The sequence below is a fragment of the Hylobates moloch genome, unplaced genomic scaffold (assembly GCF_009828535.3).
Source record: "Hylobates moloch isolate HMO894 unplaced genomic scaffold, HMol_V3 SCAFFOLD_9, whole genome shotgun sequence".
NCBI classification, from domain to species: domain Eukaryota; kingdom Metazoa; phylum Chordata; class Mammalia; order Primates; family Hylobatidae; genus Hylobates; species Hylobates moloch.
In genome coordinates this window covers 80,197,344-80,220,544 of record NW_026652284.1, presented here as the reverse complement: position 1 = coordinate 80,220,544, position 23,201 = coordinate 80,197,344, and the positions used below count along the sequence as shown (strand labels likewise).

The following is a 23,201-nucleotide window of genomic DNA, read 5'->3' as shown; positions in this document are numbered from 1 at the left end:
GCTGGGGTCTTTCTGGTCAGGGCTCACCCTTGACTCCTGACACCCAGTATGCCTTGCCTGCACATCTGTTCCACATTAATTTATGCAGGCCAGGAGCCAGCCATGGAGCTGCCCCAAGAGCCTTAAGTATCATCCCCAGGGCAGATTCTGTGGTACTTATGGGGTGGGAAACTATCCCGTGGGAAAGAGAACACAGCCACAGAATACAAAGCAGTGGATTGGAGAGAGAGACCACTTCACAAAATGTTGACCCTTGAAGTCTCCAGGTTTGGGGGTAGGGGAGGGAGTGGAGAGTCTTGTTTCATGATGCCCCTTGCTTCTGCATTGGTCCTCTCCAGCACCCACAGACCTCTAGCACCCTGCAGCCAATTGCAGGCCTCAGGCAGCCAAGGACCTGACTTTAGGCTTTCAGACCTGGGGGCCTCCTTTGTGGAGCAGTTGCCAGGAATTGCTGTCCCAATCCCTTCTGAACCGACCCACTCATTTTGTAATTAATTCCATTGTCCTGTCCATCGAGCACCCCAGTCCCATGACGGCCAAGCCAGATCAGCCTTGTTCAATTGGCTTGGTGACTTAGCCCTAGACCTTGAGTCCTGCTGGTCGCCTGCTGGGCTCTCGTGTACAGGGCTCATGTGCATATCTGGATGGGGGCTTCCCAGTGCCCTTTTGCAGTGGCCCTCTGGCCTCCACACTCCCTCCTCTGGGTAGCAGCTCTCCTTGGTCTCCAGCAGCCACTCCAGAGGCTGCAGCTCAGAAATGAACCAGTGACCAGCCTGCTTCTCAACCTCCCTGGCCAGCTAGTCTTGGTTGCCCTGTTTTCTGAAACGTACCTCCACATCACAGGCCACTCTTGGCTGTTTGAGCTGCACTGTGAGTAGGTTGTTCTGCTCGCTGTCCTGTGCACAGTCGATTTCTGTGACGGGGAAAGCCTGCTGCTGTGTGTCCTCACTGACACTCACCACGAAGAGCACTTCTGATGTCAGCAGCAAGCACCCTTCATGCTCCTGGCCTGAGCCCCTCACCAGAACCACGTCCAGGGCCATGTGGACTTCTGGTCTGCCCAGAGACTGAAGCATTTTCCTGTTTAAAAGGAGAAAAGTGAGGCCAGGGGCCAGCTTTGAAAAGATGGTCACTTATCAGTGCTCATTATTTACCAATGGGGCAACCTCCCCAAGGGCAAAGGGCCCTCACCAATCCAATTACTCATGTTAGCTTGAAATGTAATTGTCAATTCTCAAACTGATTCTGATGAACAGAACCTGCTTCCTCCTGGGAACAAAGATTTCCCTTGGTTTTGCTTAGCTCCTTTTCTCCCCATTAGAAATAGCACCTCTATATTAGAGTGCTGGTTCCAGAGGGAATCTCAGGCCCTCTAGCAAGACTGGGCTTCTCTGCCAATGTATGACCTTCCTTGAGTGGTTAGGTATGGAGCAGAGGAGTTGTGCAGCCAGCCCCAAACCTGGCAACAGCAGCCTCTTCCTGTCCCTCTACAGTGCTCTTGTGCTGCCTGAGATGCCAGTGCCAACAATGGCTACTCCTGGGCTCCCTGGAAGCGTGGCCCATTAGCTTGAGAGCAAGCCAGGAGCTATTAACATACAATATGGATGTAAAGTTGAGCAAGTATCTCAATAATTTTACCAGACATATTTGACATGGCTGTTTGGAGCCTGGTCAGCACGTAGATCACTTGGCTGATAGCGCTGTTTGGGAAGCTGAGAAAGTCCAGCTCCATGTAAAATACCTGTGGTAAGAGAAGTAAGGGAGTTTTACTACTTGTTTTCTGGAAAACAGTTTCATGCTGCAATGATGTCATCTGCTCAGAGCCATCCATAAAATATTATAGATCCAAAATGATGTCACATCTTTGGAAGCAAGTGTATAGATAATCTTTAAACATTACAATGCTCTTAATCTTGGTGATCTTGCATTAGTAACAAACTAAAATATGAATGTGTTACACAGTCCAAGCATAGACTAGCAATTAGAGGAAGCAAAAACACAAAGTAGCTGGTCGTGAACAATAGCCTAGACATCATTTTAATTGATGTGTTAAAAAAGTCTAGATAGGTCTGGTATGGTGGCTTATGCATGTAATCCCAGAACTTTGGGAGGTCAAATCAAGGTGGGAGGATTGCTTGAGTCAAGGAGTTAGAGACCAGCCTGGGAAACAAAGCGAGACCCCTATCTCTACAAAAAATAAATAGTGGTGCGTGCCTGTAGTCCTAGCTACTCCAGAGGCTGAGGTGGGAGGATCACTTGAGCCCAGGAGTTGGAGGCTGCAGTGAGCTATGATTGTGTCACTAAATGCCAGGCTGGGTGACAGCAAAACTCTGTATCTAAAAAAAAAAAGTTTAGATTGTTGGTTAACTTCCTTAATACTTCTGTATCTGTGCTAAGGCTAGTCAAACAATAAAAAACACACAGATATACACAAAGGCACACCCTTTGCCTAGATACACTATTTAAATGCTAAGTGACTTAATCCAGCTGTTAAACAAACACGAATCCATATACATTTATGAGCACGCTTGGGGCCTCTGGTTTATGATATGTTCTCCCTGGTGCCAGCACCAAATGAGGGCACCCAGCAGCAGCCACATATGCCTTTACAGAGACTCTCCAGAGCCAAAGATGGTACAGCATGTGTGCTTTCTGAGGGCTTGTAAATGTTTATGAACGACGCACAGTCATTAGACTAAGAGTTAGTGGTTTGTAAAACCTTCAGTTCGGTAATAAAAGTTTTACAAGAGTGATGGAAACCAAAAAGGCCATGTGAAGCTCTGCTCTAAGATCCTCTTACATAAGGGAGCATTCTTCAGCCCTGGGAAACATGGTGAGGGACAATGGCATTTTCAAAACCAAAATAATTTATGAAGTATGACTTGACTTTACCTCACTGGAGTCCATATCATAAGGGAGAGTTTAACTTTTCCCACTTACAGGTTATAGCACATCTTATTGACAGTTCCCCTGTGAGTGAAAATGTCATTCACAGAAGGAGAGGGAAATGAGGGGGGCGAGGAGGGGAAAGCGAAGAGGAACACATGCTGGCGTCTGTGTGGTCTCTTAAAGGATGCTTTCCGGATGGCTGCCTCAAGTGTGGGCACTCATTCATCTCCACTCCCTTCCTTTCAGATGCTGTTTTTATGCCCTGATCTGGCTGCCTCTTGTCAGGCCTGCTGAGGAGCAGGATGCCTCCCTAGAAACATCCTGTGGGCTTTATGGCCAGATGCGGACGCAGACACAGTGTGCTCGCATGTCTGACAAACGGGAGGGCGCTTCTGTGGTTTGTGATAGTAGCTAGACAGCCTGCTTCATGACCAAAATGATGACACCAATTTTAGGTAAAATGGTAACAGTTCCAGCCACAGGTTTATGGAAAGTCACTTTAATGTGCTCTGCCAAGAACACAGAAAATAAGTCTGGGACGAGGTGCTAATTCTTTCACAGGCACCCATTACTCATGTGTGCACACCGCTGCACGGGGAGAGGCCCTGGCACGCCCCATCCAAGTGCAGGTAGTGCCATGCGCCCACACACTCCACAGCTGTCTGCCTTGCGAAAGGGCTTTTAGTTGCAGACCCTTTGTTTCTGCCCCGGCCTGGCTGCGAGGAGCAGGATGGCATCTGTGGGTGAGAAGGCCACCCCAAACCCAAAGATCCATGTGCACATCTACACTCTGTCTCATTCTCTACTGCTTCTTAAAGTTATCTTCCCACAACCTATCTCTCCTTCCACATTTATCATAGGAAAAAGTCTTAATTATTTTCTCTGCTGTATTCTCCATTCTGCCCTCAACCTCTAAACTGGTTACTTTTCATTACGGTCTACCAAGTGTACTGTAAAAAGATTCTATGACATATAGACTGAAACTAGTAACTGGTTTCCTGATTCTGTGGTTTTATTATTAGTAGTAAAATTCTACTCTGTGTAAATAAGCATAGAGAGGTAAGAAAGATAGCCACTGTCTGCCATGTGAAAGGTTACACTATCTTAGGGAATCCTTGGTATAATCATGCAAATCAGTAACATCTGGGTTGGCCTGACGGGTTTTCCACCGACTTACCGTAGCCAGTCTGTGACACCAGCTCAGCAGCTCCTCCAATGGGCTTTGTGAACACCCCCATGATTCCTTTCCCCACACCCGAGATGACACCCTTGGCCTTGTGTCCTGCTGGAGCCTGTGCCTCAGATGTTTTCTGGAAGTTCTGCATCGGCTGATCAACTATACCAGCAATTGCACCTGGAATAACAAAAGCCCTCAGTAAGCACAGAGGCTTAAAATCCTCGGAAAATGAAAGGCTCCATCTGGAACACAGTTTTATCTGGATTGAAAATGAGTCCCCATCCTCATTATAAAGGTCTTTACTACACATTTATTTACCAGTTATCTAAGTACACCAAGGGCAGTAGACATTTATTATCGTCATCAAAATACAATGTTCAGACGGAGTTTGGTCCACACAGTCAGGATCTGTGAAGTTTAGTTCAGAATTTAACAAACCTGTCAGGCTATTCAGAGTGTCATCCATACATCTTTCCTCAGAAGTCAGGCAACAAAGTATAGAGAGAGGAGCTAACAGTTCCTCAGGAGCAGAGAAAGACTGTTCAGCCCAATACATTTGTACTGATTCAGGAGGATGAAAAACTGGAAGGGGTTAGCCCCTTTCTAACTCTCCACTTTTAATAATAATCATAACAGTCATAATTTAGTAGTACTAATACTTGAGAGTGATTATTGATATAGTAATTATTATTTTGATTATAGGTAATCTATCTTGAATGCTTACTAGGTCTGGGGACTGTGCTAAGAGCTTTATTTGTATGAGATCATTTGATCCTCGTATTCCCAGGAGTCATACATTGTTTTTATCCAAATATGGACACTGAGGCACAGAAGTTAAGGAGTTTTTCCCAAGGTCACACAGCTGTTAAGTGTACAGAGCGTTTGAGTCACAGCATAGCTCTTAACCACCAACATACTCGCTTATCCCGTTTATAAAACAGGCTCTTCCTCTGCCAATCTTGGAAAACCTTTCTCTCTCACTTGAATTGAGGTTTGGCCACTTACTCCTCACTTAGAATAGCGACCAAAACCCCTCAGGGCTCTGCTCCCACAGCTGTAGCACAGGGCATCCATCTCCTGCACTGAGCCTGAGGCAGCTACAGATGAAAGGAGCCCCTCAGGCAGTCCTGTGGATACGGCCCCTTTGCTACTCCTGCTTTGAGAGGCCAACAGTGAGAGCTAGAAAAGTCTCACCATTCTGATTTTTTTTTCATGATGGAGTGGAGGGCCCCCTAACTCAGAAAGAAGGGAAAATTTCTTTACAGTTCTTGACAGAATTCTGTTTTCAACTCAAAACCATTAGAACTGATGAAAATGCTCCGGCCCCTGGTAGAAATTTTAGTGCATATCACGTCAATTGTAAAGGGAATGCTCTTCATGGACTCCTTTCCTCTAGGTTTTGACAGAGACATTTAAGTTTATGCATTGACAGATTCAGAATGACCTGAGGCAACGGACCTGTTTCCCAGCCTAGAGTCGTGCTGCCAAACCTACAGAAACGGCAAGAGTGAGCAGAGGAAGCTGCTCCCGGCAGGCCCAGGCCACCCCAGCTATCAAGAGTGAGGGTCACTCTTTTAGCACCACAGACAGTCAGGCCTGGCGCTCGGCTGGGAGCGCCCCTCGTTTTCCATTGATGCTCCACTCCATTTGGAAGATCAGAAGTCAGAGCAGCCACACTGAGGGACAGGCAGGAACCCTGGGTCTTCTCTTCCAGTCACCTCAGCAGATTATCAAAGTGAACAGCATCAAATCAAAGAGTGGGGCCTGGGCCAGCCGCGGTCACCCGCACAGGGTGCTGACAGCCACCTGCTCCAGCGCACGCAGGTATCAGGTGATGCCCCCTCTGTTCTGCTCTTCCGTTTTCTCTGGCCACTGTGAAGACTCCAGTTACTGTGGCTTTGACAGGTAAGACTATTTGGGCAGCCCCCCAAAAGTGGAAAGCCTGAGTCCCATGACAAGGTGTTAGATTCTGAGAGAGAGGGAGCTGTGGAACCACCTGCCCCGGGCTCAGCAGCAGACCTTTGAGGGGGAAAGTTGGCCTGTCACACACACCAACACCTCACCAGCCACCAGGTGCCTTATCTACCTCTGTGCTCACAAGCTGGAGAACAGAGAGGCTAAGAGACCAGCAGCCACTTCATGGTCCCTGCAGCCCTGCTTTGAGAGAGGCAGCTTCTCTGAGAGCCTGGAATGGCTCTCCTCTGAAGTATATCCAGCTAAATCCCACAACTGGTAAATTATGGACTGTCATAGACTTAAAACTCTGCTCGAAGGCTTTCAGGAGTGGAAACTGATCCCAAGACTTGTCTGCTGGCCTCAGGCCCGCGGGGTGGGCGGCCACATGGAGATGGCTGTGATCTGATGAAGCCAGTGAAGACAGAAGAGCGTGCCTGGGAGGGGTTTCCAGGACTGAGTGAGTGCTGCACCCCACAGGACACAGGAGCTATTGCCTGTTGTGCCTTGGAAGGTGGAGGAGGAGGAAGGCCTTCATTGTGGAGCAGGAAACCACCAGGCCTTCCCTCACCTCTTTCTGTGACTTGCTCCTAAGCCTTGGGCAGAAACTACTTGGTCACTGAGCTATGGAAGTTCCTGGTGATGTGTCTATTTTGATGCTGCCTTTACCATGTGGTGTAATTTTGTTTCTGGCATTTTTTTGTCACACTATCAGAAGGACAGGCATAAGATGGGATACCATGCCACAGCTCGCCCTTCCAGAGAGAAACGAGACCCACAGAGTGTACTGCACATTCCAGCTCAGCGCTTCTTTTTTGACCAGAACAGACGAACAAACCAACAAGGAAGCACTTTGCCTGTCATTCCTAAATTCCGCACTGACTATAATACACACCAGTCTGCTAATGGCAGATGGTGGTATTGGAGGGATGACTCTTAAGGGCTGTCTCTTGGGATGTGCAACTCTCGAGTCACTCCCTCGGAGAGGACTTTTCTGATTTCACCTGGCAGAGGCCTGTTTTGTTGGGATTCCAGATGGCATAGCCAAGAGTGCCCAAGAAGAGAGAGGAGGTGGTCTCTGGGGAATCCAGCAGTGCGTCACAAACCAGGAAGCATCCCAAAAGAAGTGGGGGTCAGAGAAGCAATTCTTGACATCCTGGCTTTGGTGTTCATGAGAAGGCATCAGGTTTGGGAGGAAACGCAGAACTCAGCTGTGACGTGGAGCTGCACATCCTTTCTCAGTGCAGGCTCCAGAGTGTAGTAGAAAGTGTGGGTGTTGGGGAACAGATCTGGTAAATGTGGGCAAGGCTGATGCCAATACTGCAGGCTAAACAGAGTTTTTCCAAAAGCCGTTGCTTTTGGAAAACTGTCATGGAGCTCATCCAAAAGCCTCGGCAGCATCTCTCAGCCAGCAGACACTTTTCCCTGCTGACCTGGGGCAGTGTGGCTGGGCACAGAGCTAAAGACTTGCTTTAATTTTCAAGGGCCTCATAATGCTCCATAGTGTCCCCATGAGGGTGAAGCAGAGTCAAGAAGGCCGCCGAACCCATAAACATTTGGGGGAAATGTGTTTTTCCTACACTGGGACTTGCAATTGTTCTATCTCCCCACATCCTGATTGTTTCCAAGCCTGGAGCCCCACAGGGGTAGGCGACATGGTGGAAAGGCCCAGGCTCCTGTCCTTGCTGGAGGTTTGACCTGGCTAAGTCGCTTTACCTCATCCAAAGTTGTGAAGCTGTGAAGGGTTATGAAGTTGTGAAGGGTTATGAAGTTGTGAAGGGTTATGAAGCTGTGAAGGGTTATGAAGCTGTGAAGGGTTATGAAGTTGTGAAGGGTTGTGAAGATCAAATAAGATGACACCTTTGAAAATGCTTTGCCAACTCTAAACTTTTCCTTTAATATATTTTTATTAACTGGGTTCTTAACGTTTCTGTCTTTATTGAAGAAACTGAGCAACTAGAATATCTATTTCACTGGCATGGGTTTAAAGCTATTATTATTACTATTATTATTTTGAGACAAGGTCTCACTCTGTCCACCAGGCTGGAGTGCAGTGGTGCAATCTCAACTCACTGCAGCCTTGACCTCCTGGGCTCAAGTGATCCACCTCAGCCTCCTGAGTAGCTGGGCCCACAGGCATGTGCCACCATGCCCGGCTAATTTTTGTATTTCATTTTATTTTTGTAGAGATGGGGTTTTGCCATATTGCCCAGGCTGATCTCGAACTCCTGGGCTCAAGCAATCCATTCGCTTTGGCTTCCCAAAGTGCTGGGATTACATGTGTGAGCCATGTGCCCGGCCTGGGTTTCAAATTATTATGTGATAATGGCTCTAACTTCAATTAGGCACTGCATTGTATATGGCAATTTCAAACACCATTTCTGGGGAAGAATTAAATGGTGGCCAATCTATAACTTTCCAAAGTGAGGAGATTCAGTTTGTTGTACTCCCCTCTTTGTTCTTCTTGCCACACACCTGGTAGTTCCAGGACCAGACATTTTGAGATAACCCAAAGAGTACGTGAAACAAAGGAAGTCCTTGAAGTCTTACAGGAAAGGAAGCTGGTTTGAGCCAAGCTTGAGATGCCCACTGTGAACTCTGCAGAGTCCAGACATGGACACACGGCTCAGGATGTGAGCTGGGGTGGGACTGGGGCCGGCCAGTGTTGGCAGGTGCAGCCAGCATCTACAGAGGAGGTTCATGTTACCCCAAGAATTAATAATCTTCTGGAAATTACCAGATATGCAGAAAGACCCCATGAGCCCACTGCAGTTTCCAAAAATGAATTCCCTCACATGGATAAGGATATGCAAGACACAATGACTACAGCAAAGATCAGAGCGTTATGACTTACCCTGTCAACAGGACCCACGCCCAGAAAGATGACCTCATCAGGGCTGATTCGTGACTCCTCACACAACTGATTTTTCCCATCGGGTACAATCTTACACACTGAAAACGGAGCACTGGCTGGGGTTTCTCTGACTGGGAAGGGACTGGAACCCTCGGGCGGGAAGGGAGTCGGGGGTTGGGGTGGAGACAGCCACACGCCAGCCAGCCCAGGGGTCGGTCTCTCTCTCTCTCTCTCTTTGCCTAGAAGCTCCTAGAAGGGCTGGGGTGGAACAGAGTAGTGGTACTTAAGCCTCCAATTAATAGCATCAACAGGTCCAGAGTCGCAAAACAATGACCTTGAGATCCTCAATATAACCTCATTGTCACTTCCTCTGGTTACAGCCACTTAATCCATTGGATTAAGCGAAAATATTCCTGCCATTGCTCAAATGTTTCTTTTTGCTGAGGCACTCTTGGAAACCAGGCAACTCTTGTAGTTCATTTGCTACCATACCGTGATAATGATAGGTTCTGTTTACCAAACATGAGCATGGTGGCTGCCATATAACTACCCACTGTTACTTCTAACAATGGTATCACCAGGCCCAATGTACAAAAGAGAAACTCAGGTTCAGAGAAGAACTTGCCTGAGGTCACAAAGAAAGGACTTGGACACCCTAGCCCAAGGTCTGGGGCTTCTGAGGGCAGGGTCCACTGCCACACCGCCTTCCGCAAAGGAGTCACCATCACCTTTGGGTTACTGAGTTAAGCAAGAAGGTTACTCCTTTACCCAGCTTGTTTATCACAGGTCACCAGCTTCCCACTTTCCACATATTATCAAATGACAGTGCCCCACACCACTGAATGTTTTTACCTGTATAATTTCTAGCAACTTAACCTGAACTTGTACCATTTTACTACTTCCTCCCAGAGCCTCAGCTGGCTGCAGTTGCCAGTCGAGGAGTTCTGTAGAGAACTGAAGATCAGAGAGAGGGCGAGTCCTTTCAAACTCCTCTTGTCTACCCTTTGCTCTGTGCTGCTTTGGGTCACTTTGATCTCTGGAGGCACACACTTCCTCAGATGCACGGAAGGCACATTGCCAAGCAATATAGTTTTAAATTCTTTTGCAAACAAATAAACAAAAAATATCCTTGAAAATCCTGCCCTGCAAACTTTTAGCTCTGAAGCTTCCTTTTTATAAATTTTTTAAAGCAACTTATTTTCAAACATTTGTAATATTTTGAAATATGCAGAGCAATCTTCACCTCTAACTATACCATCTGGCTGCTCTACAAACAATAATTGCTGTGAGTCAGGCTGATCTCAAAAAAGGAAAAGGACAAAGTGGGCTCCTCACTGAAGTTTACATGACATTTGCACCTTGCTCTAGTGTTTCTCAAAAGAAGCGGCTCAGCATGTGTGGGAGTGAAGGAGCCAGTGCTTCGGAAGGGTTGCCCATCACATTCTTCAGAAAGCAAACAGCTGGATGCTGCTGTCCTCTTGCAGACACCACTATGCTTAGAGCGGGTCCTATCAAATTAGGATTTCTTTTAAGAACTTCAGTGAGGCCCAAGATACATTTCATACACAAAGCAAACACAGGCGCTGCATGTGAGGCTGTGCAGGTGAGCCCCCGGCGGCACGCACTGTAGAACTCAGAGCAAGTGCCTTACCTTCTCTGAGCATTTCCTGGTCATTCCCAGGCAGAAGGCGAAGTTGCCCAGTCCTGGGAGACCCTGCATCTCAGCCTGCTGGAGTGCAGACAAGTGGGAGGCCCCACAGCCCCTTACCAAGCAGGCTGATGCCCAGCCGGGACAGGCCCTGTTGAAGCCCCTCGCCCAGGCTCTCGGGGAGCTGCCGCCGCCACTCCTCCTGCCGGTTGTAGTGCTCCTCATCCAGTGAGAGCCGGTCCATGTTCCGGGCCAGGCTTGTGGCCAGGTTGGTGATGGATGTGAGGGTACCTGAGGGAACAAGAGCATGGGGTTAGCCTCCTTGTCACATACATGATGGACCCCAAGGCAGTAGTTTCAGAGGCAGCGGGAGCACCTGTGGCCCCTCCTGGACATGCCCAGTGACAAGTGATGGTGGCTCCCTCTCAGGCAATTTGAAGAAAGAGCCTAAGAAAAGAGGTAAACAACTGGGGTGGTGGCTCACACCTGTAATCCCAGCACTGTGGGAGGCCAAGACAGGAGGATTGCTTGAGCCTAGCAGTTCGAGACCAGCCTGGGCAACATGGCAAAACCCTGTCTCTATGAAAAGTTAAAAAATTAGCTGGGTGTGGTGGTGCATACCTGTAGTCTTAGCTACTCAGGAGGCTGAGGTGGGAGGATCGCCTGAGCCCAGGACATCAAGGCTGCAGTGAGCTGCAATTGCACCACTGCACTCCAGCCTGGGTGGCAGACTGAGACCTTGTCTCAAATAAGATAAGATACAGTGAAATAAACAAGAAAATGAGGTAAAGAGGAACAGTTGCCCACAGGGGTGATGCCACTCTTCAAAGGGTAAGAATTGCAGGTGCAGAATGCAGCCTAGAGTTTCACATGAAACTATCCTTCACTATAATTTAATTTGTCAAGGTTTGGTTAAAACAGTATTGATGACTTCATTGAGGCCCAATTTTGAAGGTTAAAATCTGCCTGCTCTGATTTTAAAGGGTAAAGTTATGTTGCTGAGTTTTAGAAAGATTATAAAGAAATATTTCAACTTTAGGAATAAATTTTATTCCCTCCATATAACTTCAGTCATAACAAAGGGGGAGATACTAAACCTTATCGTTTGCCATTCTGAGGATGTAATTATTGTGCCATGGAGAATATGTGCAATTTTGATACTCAGGATGTTAACTGAAAAACCAGTGAGGGGAATAAAGGGAGTAAATCATGTGAGAGCCATGAATCTGTCTGGTTTTCCTAAGAAGGGCTATTTCAGCATTTGCTCACAACAGCCACAATTCCTCTAGCAGGTCTGCACACATCTCAGTGAGGGGAACTGAGTGACTTTCATGGACAGATCTGGACACTAACAAACTAGCTCATGTGTTATTGCAGGTCCAGTTTCAGGAAGAAATGCTCAATGTCATTTTTGCAGCTGCATCTTTACCAGTAATCTGAAAAGAAAAATATCTGCGCGCACACACACATAGGGATGCCAACAAACCAAACAGATTTTGCTAAGGGAAGAAAAGAACAAGTGTAAAAAACATTCAGTGAGTCAGTAGGCTGAAAATACCACTGAGGTTCAATTTAGCAGGTGTTAGTTGTCTTATTTTAACATAAAAACAACAGAACCACAGAGATTCCAGTGTCAAGAGTGAGCAGTCTGCCAGTGACTCATGGGGTGAGTTTCTGCAGCTCAGCCCCCAGTCCTCCCAGATGATTTGAGGCCTGGGGGAGTGTCCTTTTCATTGTCCGTGGAATTTGTTTTTATGACTCTGGCTGTTATCTTGCCAGCCCTCCCACCCATAGTCCCTCACCCCCTCTATGGATCGCGGATTTTCCTATTTCAAGATCAAGTTTTCTTTTGAGGCCTTCCAGAGACTTCCACAACCTGTCCTATGGCCTATGGTCAGATGCCTTTTACAGGAAGAAGCCCTTTGCCCTGTTTTCCTTGCCTCCTGCTGAGAAGAAAAGGGGACTCAGATGGTCCTTGTTAGTTCCCAAGTCTCTGCCAATCTGACCAAAATAACATCAAGCAAACATACACAGATAAAACTAAAACACTGTCCTCGCAGGAAGCACTTTGGCCTCGGTGCCTGGTGACCTGTCTGGGCCACAAGATGGCACTGTTTACGTGGCATGCTAGAGAAAAGTTGGCTGTTTCACCCCCAAATCTGCTTCCATGTCAGAATGTATCCATATCCTTAAGAAAGTTATGACAACTGTATCTACATTTAAAAAAATATGATGAGGCAACACAGTATAGGGTTTCTGATGTTTAGCAGAAATCCTGAACACCTTTAATATTTCTGTGTTTATCACATGGAGTAACAGTTGAGCCAATCCTTGTTTTCCCAATGGGAGGCTTAAAATTCTGAAGTTTCTGAAACATTTTCACACACCACAGGCAAGTAGTGATCTGTTCAAAACATAAGACATTATATATGAGCTTTGTTCCAAATCCAAACTCTCACTGCAAGCTAAAAGGCCAAAGCTAGAGGCAATCTGAATGCATTTAAAACTTTAGCACGTTCTTTAAAAAAAAAAAAGGGGGACGGAGTGAAGGCATTATTACAAAGAACGGAAACTGCTACCTTTGGAGATGTGCTTTACAAACGATGTGGTCCCTCTGGAGACGCCACTCACGAAGGCTCCGGGGCCCCGGGTCAGCCCCTCGTACGGAAGCCTGAAGAAGTCGGCGACCCCGTTCCCGATGCTTCTCACCAGGCTTGCAGGGCTGCCAAGAATCTCCAGAGACCCAACTACCCAGCCTGCAACGGACCAGAGGGAAGGGGTGATTGAAACCTCAAATGCAGAACTTTCAACATTTGTGAAAAAGTGACCCATTTTCCCTGCAATTCATTTTTCACACTAGAATTGGGAAAGTAATCCGTTTCTTTGGAAGAAAATAAGGGAAATAAGTCATTCCCTGTGAATTCATAAATGGCAAACTTTCATACTTTATAAATCAAAGTGATCCTCTGACGGCCCCACAAATGGCTTTAATATGACTGCCTTGCCCGAGCCTCCCATATTCCTGCTAACAGGGGTCCATGTGCCGGGGACGCACTCTGCCACCACCTGAGGAAGGGCGCCTTCTTGGGTTGCAGGTGTTTGCAGGTGGGAGGTTCTCTCTAAAGCCTCCCCGGTACAGCGGAGGCACCAGGATAGGAGGAGATGCCTGGTCGGGGGCGGCCAGATGCTCAGTGGCGTGTCGCAAAGGGGATGCAAACTTCTGACAAGAATGGAGGAGTTGTTTTTAATCTTTCCCAATCCTCCTGAGTTGAGTGCTTCCCTTTGGGGCAGAACTAGACCCAGACAAATGTCTTGGACTCTTCAACCCCAGCTCCGGTTATGTAAACACCAGCGACAGGGACATTCGTTTTTTTTTTTTTTGAGATCGAGTCTAACTCTGTCACCCAGGCTGGAGTGCAGTGGTGCAATCTCGGCTCACTGCAACCTCTGACTCCTGGGTTCAAGAGATTCTTCTGCCTCAGCCTCCCAAGCAGCTGAGACTACAGGCACATGCCACCACGCCTGGCTGATTTTTTTTTTTGTATTTTTTTTTTTTGTATTTTTAGTAGAGATGGGGATTCACCACGTAGGCCAGGCTGGGACAGGGACATTCTGATGAGGTTAGTGAGAGGGGAGTGTTCCCTTGTGCATGTCCCAGGAGAGCAGCTTTGGGTCTGGTTTCCTCCTGAAGCTCGGGCTGGCCAGAAGCTGGCCTGCCACTCAGCCACTGCTGCCCCATGGGAACGTGGCTGTGTGTGGAGTCCGGCAGGCACTGCCCTTACCCTGGCTCTCTGGGGTGGGGATTTGGGGCTGTAGGCCCCAAGAATTGGAGGGGCAAATGAGGGCCCAGGAGAGGAGGAGTCTGAAAAGACAGCTTTCTCCGGGAAGCCACTGACCTCCCCAGCCTGGTGCTCAGAGCCCAGTAATGGGAAGGCTGTGGGGACGGGACTGGGTGGGAGCCATCCCTCCTTCACCAGCAGGCTCTGAAGAGGAGGACAGTCCTGTGACAGATCCTCAGCTCAGCGATCTGAGGGGATCGGGAAGGTGAGGGTACAACAGCCACGCCAAGGTCCCGAAGAATCCCATGCCTAGCCCATGAAGAGAGGGACGTTCTTAAATTCTGAGCCCTCCTCCCTTCTCTGGAACATTAGGATGATAACACTAGGGTTTAAGGCAAAGGAGGGAATAATTTCTGGAAGATAAAGATTACAAATGAGAGGCCCTATGGATGCCAGGCATTCAACACATTTAATTCTCACAGTAACTGCAAGAAAAGTATTCTCTCCCTTCAAATCAGTGCAGGCTAACTGGTGACTGAGCTGCTGTCTGGGTCAGGGAATGGACCAGGCACAGGAGGCAGAGGTGAATGCAACACGGTGGTACTGCTTCCACGGCCTCACAGGCAGGAAAAGGAGGAGACTGAGGCTCGGAGACTAAGCCAACTGCTCACAGTCCCCTGGATGATCAACCTGTGGGCTGGGTTTCCAACCCAGGTTCTCCTAATTCCGAAGTCCACCCACCTCTTCTGTGAGCTCAGGCTGCAAAGAGTAGGCAAGGGAGCTGGGGAGGCTATGGAATATTCCTCCGTGGAGGGCCTTCTCTGGAGGTAAAGAAACAGCAGATTCCCTTTAGCCCTGAATGGCTGGTAAGGGTGTACCTAATGGCAGAAGTTAGTCTAGAAACATCTTAATTCCCCATCTCTCCAAGGAGTCCATGTATAAAAGAAAGGAGAGTAGCTATGGCCAAGCAGTGTCCCCCACAACAGGCCTGTTCAGGTCGGTGCTGCGGGCATACAGAGGGAGTGGGAATCTGCCTCGGTCTCTTGCTCCTGCCAGTGGCAGGTCCTCCCCTGTCGTGGGGTTGGAACCCTTGAAGCCTGAAGCCACTGCCTGATAGAAGGGCTATGTGTAGGCCAGAGCTACTTCTCAGTGACATCTGAGCTGGCCAGAAAAGGGCAGACAGATCCAAGGGTACTCCTTTATTGTCCTTCAAAAGCAAATCTATCTTTTGCTCAGTCATTTGGAAATTGTGTTGAAGAAGGGAGTCTGCCTGGCTCCCATCAAACTGAGACTCTGGGTTAGAGAGAGGGGCCTCAGGATAAAGACCACATGCTTTCCTTCAGATTGGATCAGTTACTGATTTCCAATTGCTATTTATTTTTATTCTGCCTCTCCCACCCATACTTTTTTTATTTTTAGTTGTTTAATTTTTTAATATTTTTTATGTTTTTGGAGATGGAGTCTCGCTCTGTTGCCCAAGTTGGAGTGCAGTGGTGCAATCTTGGCTCGCTGCAACCTCTGCCTCCCGGGTTCAAGCAATTCACCTGCCTCAGACTCCCAAGTAGCTAGGACTACAGGTGCATGCCCCCACGCTTGGCTAATGTTTTGTATTTTGGTAGAGACAGGGTTTCACTGTGTTGCCCAGGCTGGTCTCGAACTCCTGAGCACTGGCAATTCGCCCACCTTGGCCTCCCAAAGTGCTGGGATTACAGGCATGAGCCACTGCGCCCAGCCTGTTTCTTTATTTTTAAAACCTCTTCAAGTTGATACCACAACTTCCCTAGAAATTAGGTCAGGGTGCTTTCCATGACAGGCAGGGGCACTCTGACTCAAGTGAGATGTGGGTGGGCAACTTGCCCACCTGCAGCCAGCCCTCTCCCTTCCCTTGACAAGTATGCTAACCTGGGAGTCTGGAGCCTCCAGCATCTTCCCATTTCCTACTCCTTCAATCACTGCTTTCTTTCAGATGATCTTCAGATTGTCCATAGATTTTTAGTGACAGAGTTTCCAACAGGCTCTGAAAACGTGGCCCTCTATATTAGAATCCCTTATCTTGGCATACAGTGAGATTGGAACGGCAGCTTAGAAGATTTTTAGGTGAATTACATAAAATTCAAATAGAATATTCTTGTGAAAGCTCATTAAAAATATAAACCAAAACAAAGAGAGCTCGTTTTTAGCACACGGGCTGCAGGGCCCGTTACTTGGTGCCACAGGTAGAATTTCCCTGCTGCTTACTGCACTGCTGCGTCGTGCAGAGACTGAACGGGAGCCTTCGTCCTTGCCGGGCCTCAGACTGGAGCTCAGTAACTTACGTGCCTGCTTCTTATGTGAAAAAGCAAAGGCTGCCTGAAGGGAAAGTTTCTGGAATTGTTTATAAATACACCCATCTATTATATTTGAAATGTGAACTGCTTATTTTTAAATGAGTTTTTTTAGCAAGAGGGAAATGTTTTCTTCATTGTTGTGCAAGCTATCAAGACAACAGGTCTGGCAGGACCCTCTCCCTGATCTTGTTGTTTTCTTTTATAAAAGAGTCTAGATAACCCGAGTAAGTCTATGAATTTCATTATGGAGAAAATGTAATCTGACCAATATGGCAATAACACAGATCGTTTACTGCTGCAATCTTAATCTTATATGGGAACTCATTCACAAAGTACAACTTTACAAAGAGGATAGAACAAAGGCTCTCTCCTCTGTTACTTTCAGAAAGTAAGATTTCCATGTTCTTTATTGGAAAGGGCTGACAAGGCTAACTCTGGATGCTGTTCTTTGCTTGAATTTCTGGGAACCCAATTATCAAAACTGCTTTAGAGTGAACTTGGCTCAGGAACACACACTGTGATGCCGATTACCATAATGTACCCTGAGACCACATGGTTCCCACCACTCAATCTTATTTTTTGGGACAAGGTCTTGCTCTGTCACCCAGGCTGGAGTGCAGTGGTGTGATCATAGCTCACTGTAGCTCAAAGTCCTGGGCTCGAGCAATCCTCTCACTTCAGCCTCCATAGTAGCTGGGACTACAGGTGCATGACACCACACCTGGGTAATTTTTTAAACTTTAATTTTTTGTAGAGACAAGGTTTCACCAGTTGGCCAAGCTGGTCTTGAACTCCCGTGCTCAAGTGATCCTCCCACCTCAGCCTCCCAAAGTGCTGGGATTACAGGTGTGAGCCACTGCGCCCGCTACCCACCAGTCGTTAGTACACAGTAGTCTCTCTACAAAATTTTGTTTGCATGTTCAAGCCACCCCCTGCAGACTTTTCCAGCCAGACTGAAAAGGGAATCCTCACTTTTCCCACTGAGTCCCTGAGAAACAGCAGCCCTCAGACTGCAAGAGGCCACCTGCCTGGCCCCAGAGAGTGGATGGGCCATTTCTTCTCTTTGAGCTCAGGTCTGTGGAGAGGCTGACACACTCACAGCCTTCCCTTTGCCAGCTGTCTAGACAGGCAGTGCAGCACTGGATAGACAGAGGGCTCAATGTGCATTCTACGAGCACACAAATCCTCTGAATTTCTCGCCTACTGCTATTCATGAATAGCAATGAAGAAAACTAATAAACGAGAACTGGACTCCTTTTAGGCCGAGGGACTGAAGACCTGGGCTAGTTTTCCTGGTTGCTCTAGTGAGCTAAGAAAGGGCTCTGTGCCTGCAAGTTGCTAAAAAATCTGTGTGCTAAACTGAACTAAAATTCTAAGTTACAGAACAGCTACTACTTCTTGAATGTTTATTAAGTGGCAAGCAAAATGCTGGGTACCTCACGTACTTTCATCTGATCCTCTCAGAAATCTTCAAAGCCATTTTACCGATGAGGAAATGGAGACTCAGGAAGGTTCAATGACTTGCCCAAAGTCTTACAGCTAACAGTGGCAGGCTCTAGATTTAGATCCAGTTCTGTGTGACTGTAAAGCTCAGGTGTGTGACCTCTTGCCAATTGCTTCTTTAGGTCTTGAAATGAGGTGTTACCCCCAAGCATGTCATTTCTGCCCAGGCTCTAGCTCATCACAGACCCTCAGCTTGTGTTCTTACCTGCTCTAAAAAGGGCCCCAGCGGCATAGTGCATTGCCAGGGCGTGCACAAGCTGCCTCGCAGTGGTGAAGATGGGTCCTCTTTCAAACACCGAGAAGGAGAGAGGAGTGTGGTCTGAGGCTATGTACAGCTTGAGGGAAGCGTGGATGCTGACGAGCAAATTCACTGGCTGGATCACCAGTTTCCGTAACTTCACAGGATTCACCAAGGCTCTGGCGTGCTGTGTGACCTGCACGGGCAACACCTGTTTACCCCCAGAGAGGTGTGTGGAGTGACCAGCCAACCTGCTGTTAGGAAGGTAGGTGTCAAACAAAGTCTTGATGTAGTATACAAATGTGTCTTCCACATATAACCGGGCAGGTTTTAATTCAAAGCTGAACTCATTAATATCACAGAGGATGCTCTTGCCTTCATTTAAGGTGATGCAAAGTTTGATAAAACATTTTTCCTTGTATTCTTCCAACTCTTTGTTGGATATGAGGAGACTCTGCATTTTGGAACACTGAATGGGTTCTGCTTTTTCTCCCTGGCAGACTAAGACAGCAAAGTGGAAATTGGACTTGTTATAAAGCTGGTTGTCTAGCTGCAGGTCCCCACAGCAGATCTCCACACAGTAAAGTTCAAACAACGCAGCCACAGGCTCTTCCCCAGGGAGGGGACCAGATCCCGGGGCCACACAGAGAAAAACATTGTCCAGTGTGAGTCTCAGAAGCTCAGCTGATGCTTTGTGGTGGGTGAGGTCATCAAACACTGCCAGGCTCAACTGAGTGATGAACATTTTGAATGTAACAATCTTCGCCGGTGCTCTAGAGGAGAAAGGGACAAGAACATTAGTCCCACCCACTCACCTTTTCTTTCTCTCTTGTTTCTTTTTTAATGACAGTACCCTATTAAATACCTCCTGATGGGACATCAGATTCTCATAAGAAACAAATAAGAACTCAACTTTCAGTATATTGTGTCCGGACGGAGTCAGTCACGCTCCAACAGTATTGGGAAATGTTCCCAATGGGACTATTACAAGCTCTTGTCATGTTTCCTTATGTTTCCCTTATCAACACCAGATTTTTATTCCAAAATCCCTCTAGTCTTTGTGTACTAATTCTCTATCATGATGATCACAAGAGAGAAAGAGATAATAAAGTAACTGAGACTCCCTAAACTGAAAAAGTGATGTGAGCAGAAGAAAACTTAGCAGGAATTCCTGCCACAACTGCCCATCAACCGTGCCTGAGTCCATGCTTGACTCTTCTCCATCTCCATTTCTGGGGCGGAACCACCCTTGCTTCTGTCTCAGGTGAACCCCTCTCCAAAGTGCACCAAATCACTCTTCTCTCACCTACTCCAAAGACATCCCTCCAGCAACTCACACCCCTTTCCCCCATCATCCTTTTCTTCATTACTAGCAGCTTGTAAACATGCTGTCATCTCTCAGCTCAAAAAATCCCTCATGACTTCATTCTCTCCCTTAGCTACCACTCATTTTTCTGATCCTCTCTACATAGAAACTCTAAAGTGTGTTCCATACACATTGTCTCCAACTCCTCTCCTTCCCTGCTCTTTAAGGCTTACTCCAAGCAGCCTTTTGTGCCCCCATCCCCAGCCTAATAAAACAACTCTTGTCAAGGTCATCAGTGACTTTCATTTGGCTACATCAAATGATGGACTTTCAGTTTTTTGCTTATTCGACATACTAACAACATATGACATTGCTGACAACTCCCTCCTCCTGGAAATACTTTCTTTCCTGTCTTCTCTCAGCTCTTCCAGTTCTCTGACCACTCGTCCTCAGTTACCTATGCAGATCCCTCTTCCTCTCCCTGACCTCTTAAAGTGCCTAGGGCTCAGCCCTCGGTCCTCTTCTCACCCCCATCTTCACTGACTTCCTTGGGGATCTCATCCAGTCTTCTGACCTGAAATACCATCTACATGTTGATGATTTCCAAAGTATATACTTAGCCTGGAGCTCCCCGCTGAACTCCAATCTTGTGTATCAAACTACCTATCCACACAGTCACTTAGATGTCTAAATGACATTTCAGCTTATCATGTCTATAACCAATCTCTTGATCTTTCCTCCTAAATCTGCAGATAGTCTCTCTCATCTTAGTTAATGGCAACCATATCCTACCAGTTGCTCAGACCAAAAATTTGGGTGTCATCCTGGATGACTCTATTTTTAGCCATTACTCAATGTATTAGGAAAATCCCATTGACTTTTCCTTAGAAGTATATCCAGAATCTGTTTCTGACACTTCCACGGACACCACTGTAGTCTAAGCCATCAGTGTCTCTAACGTGAGCAACTGTAATCATCTCCTAACTAGTCTCCCTGCTTGCTTGTGCCCTTGTTTCTCTACAGTCTACTTCAACAAAGCGGCCAATGATCTTCTAGAAATTTAAGTCACAGGGTGTCACTTCTATGTTCAAAAATGCTCCAATGAGTTCCTCATTTCGCTTAGAATTAAAGCTAAGCCCTTCAGTGGCCCATGAGGTCTCCCTCCTTCTAGCTCTTACCTCCTGGACTTCATGCATTGCTACTTCCACTTCCACCCCCTCCACTGGGCCCACAACAGCCTCTTCCCTGCTCCTCCTCGATGCCAGGCACGTTGTTGCAGGCCTTTGAACTGTCTGTGCCCTCTGCCTGGGAAGTTCTTCCTTCAGATAGTCACATTACTAACCCCCTACTGCTTTCCAGTCTCCATCCAAATATCAACTTCTCAGTGCAGCTTACCTACACCAATTTGTTTACAGCTACACTTTCCCAGTCCCTTGGCCCTGGCACTCCCAGCCCCTCTTAGTGAGCTCTGTTTTCATCCCTGTAGAATGCTGACCTGCTACTGCACCATAACATTTCCTTTCTTTTTATGTTTACTCTCTACACCCCCCACCACCTTGCCCAATTCCATGCCTATGAGGAGAAAGTCATCTTCTCCAGGGCAGGGATTGGGCCTTTTTATTTATGGATGTATCCTCATCCCATGCTAGGCATCCAGTTAGCCCTTGAAAAACATCTGTTGAATGAATGAATGAAGGAAGTTCCAAGAAATACTTGTACCTTTCTCATGAAAGTTTGCTTCTATTGTTATTAACATTTATGCCCTAGATAAAATGTTTCTGAAATTGTTGAATAAACCTGAAATTTTGTGCTATACTAGTTAAAAGTTTGTCTTTAATTTTGTTATGCTATTAATTTTTTATGAACACTTTTGGGCAAAGAAAACATTCTATCCAACATTGTTTGAAATATTATAAATTCAAATTAGCAGAGTCCAAATTAATGAGCTCTTAACCATATATGAGAAGCAATAAACTTTTTTTGTTGTTGTTTTGTTTTTTTCCAAGATGGAATCTCGCTCTGTCACCTAGGCTGGAGTGCAGTGGCATGATCTTGGCTCACTACAACCTCCGCCTCCCGGGTTCAAGTGATTCTCTTGCCTCAGCCTCTTGAATAGCTGGGATTACAGGCACCTACCCCCAAGCCTGGCTAATTTTTATACTTTTAGTAGAGACAGGGTTTCGCCATGTTGGCCAGGCTGATCTCAAACTCTTGACCTCAGGTGATCTGCCCACCTCAGCCTCCCAAAGTGCTGGGATTACAGGTGTGAGCCACCACACCCGGCTACAATGAACTTTTTAAAATAAAGATTTAAACAAATACATGAAAGTTGGTGGTATTTATATTTTAAGTTATTTTTTCTGATCATAAAATAAATGCTATTATACAAAATAAAAATACAGAAATCAAATAATAATTACATATTAAATAACTCATTAACCCCACATCTGTTACCAATTTTGATTTTTATTCTTTTCAGTCTTATTTCTAGGAATGTTATCTGTGTGAGTATGTATACATATGTACTTATGTGTGTATGTATGTACAGATAACATATAACTAGGATCATATATATTCAATATTATATTCTACTTGTTCTATTTTAGATTATTATATAATATGCATTTTCTATTCTGTTAAAATTCTTTGAGATCTACTTTTTGCAGTCATAACATTTATAGTACAATTATGTATCATCTATTTCCCTATGGATGGGCATTTTTACTTTGAATATTTTGCCATTGTAACTAACTGTGTGATATCTCTCACTGTGTACATCTCTCTGTGTATATCTTTGCCCACTTCTCTATTTCCTTAACTCTTAAACTCTTAACACACTTAAAAATGGAATTTCTAAGCCAAAAGGATTTTAAAGCTCTTAATATGTATTACCAAAGTGCTTATACATTGGAAATAGTACCAATTTACACTTTCATCAGGACTGTATATGATACATCATTGTTAATTTGATAAATTAACATTTCTTTGATTACTTATATTTCCTCTTCTTAGCATTTTCTGTTCATGCCTATTGCCCCTATTTTTGTTTCTATAAAGCTATCTTTATATTATTCCTATTGAATTATGTGAATTCTTTTAAATTAAGGATATTAACTCTTTGTCTATTTCATGTTTTTAAAACCTGATGGCAACATTCAGGTCAATGTGGGGGGGGTGGAAAATATGGCTCTAAGAGGCGTATTTATATTTGATGCAGTTCTAATTGCTAAGTTTTATTATTAATTACCACACTGTCATGCAGATACAGAGGTATTAATGTGCATTTCATGCTAATAATAGTTCCAAGATGCATAGTTTGTAAATCAGTTTGTTAACCCTACCACAGAAGGAGTGCATAGTGGTATCCAGGAAAGATGGTTTATTGCTACCTATTGAAGGGATGATTTAATGCTAATAACCATATTTTTTATGGATTACATGATAATTAACCAAAAGCTTTAATATATATGTGGAGATGACAAAGATAAATACTAAGTTCACAACTTTATGACAGGAACACTTACTAT

The 23,201-nt window shown here is 46.0% G+C and overlaps 1 protein-coding gene across 1 annotated transcript in view; it reads right to left on the bottom strand.

Annotated features, from left to right (window-relative positions):
* The window catches only part of VPS13B (vacuolar protein sorting 13 homolog B), a 915,321-nt gene that overhangs the window by 5,055 nt on the left and 887,065 nt on the right, over nucleotides 1-23,201 (bottom strand). The window contains exons 56-61 of the mRNA XM_032760928.2: nucleotides 18,336-19,141; nucleotides 13,101-13,277; nucleotides 10,642-10,812; nucleotides 4,067-4,243; nucleotides 1,639-1,741; nucleotides 831-1,080 (exon numbers count right to left, since the gene is read on the bottom strand). Coding sequence (XP_032616819.1) covers nucleotides 831-1,080; nucleotides 1,639-1,741; nucleotides 4,067-4,243; nucleotides 10,642-10,812; nucleotides 13,101-13,277; nucleotides 18,336-19,141 — 1,684 coding nt within the window. The remainder of the gene's footprint in view (nucleotides 1-830; nucleotides 1,081-1,638; nucleotides 1,742-4,066; nucleotides 4,244-10,641; nucleotides 10,813-13,100; nucleotides 13,278-18,335; nucleotides 19,142-23,201) is intronic.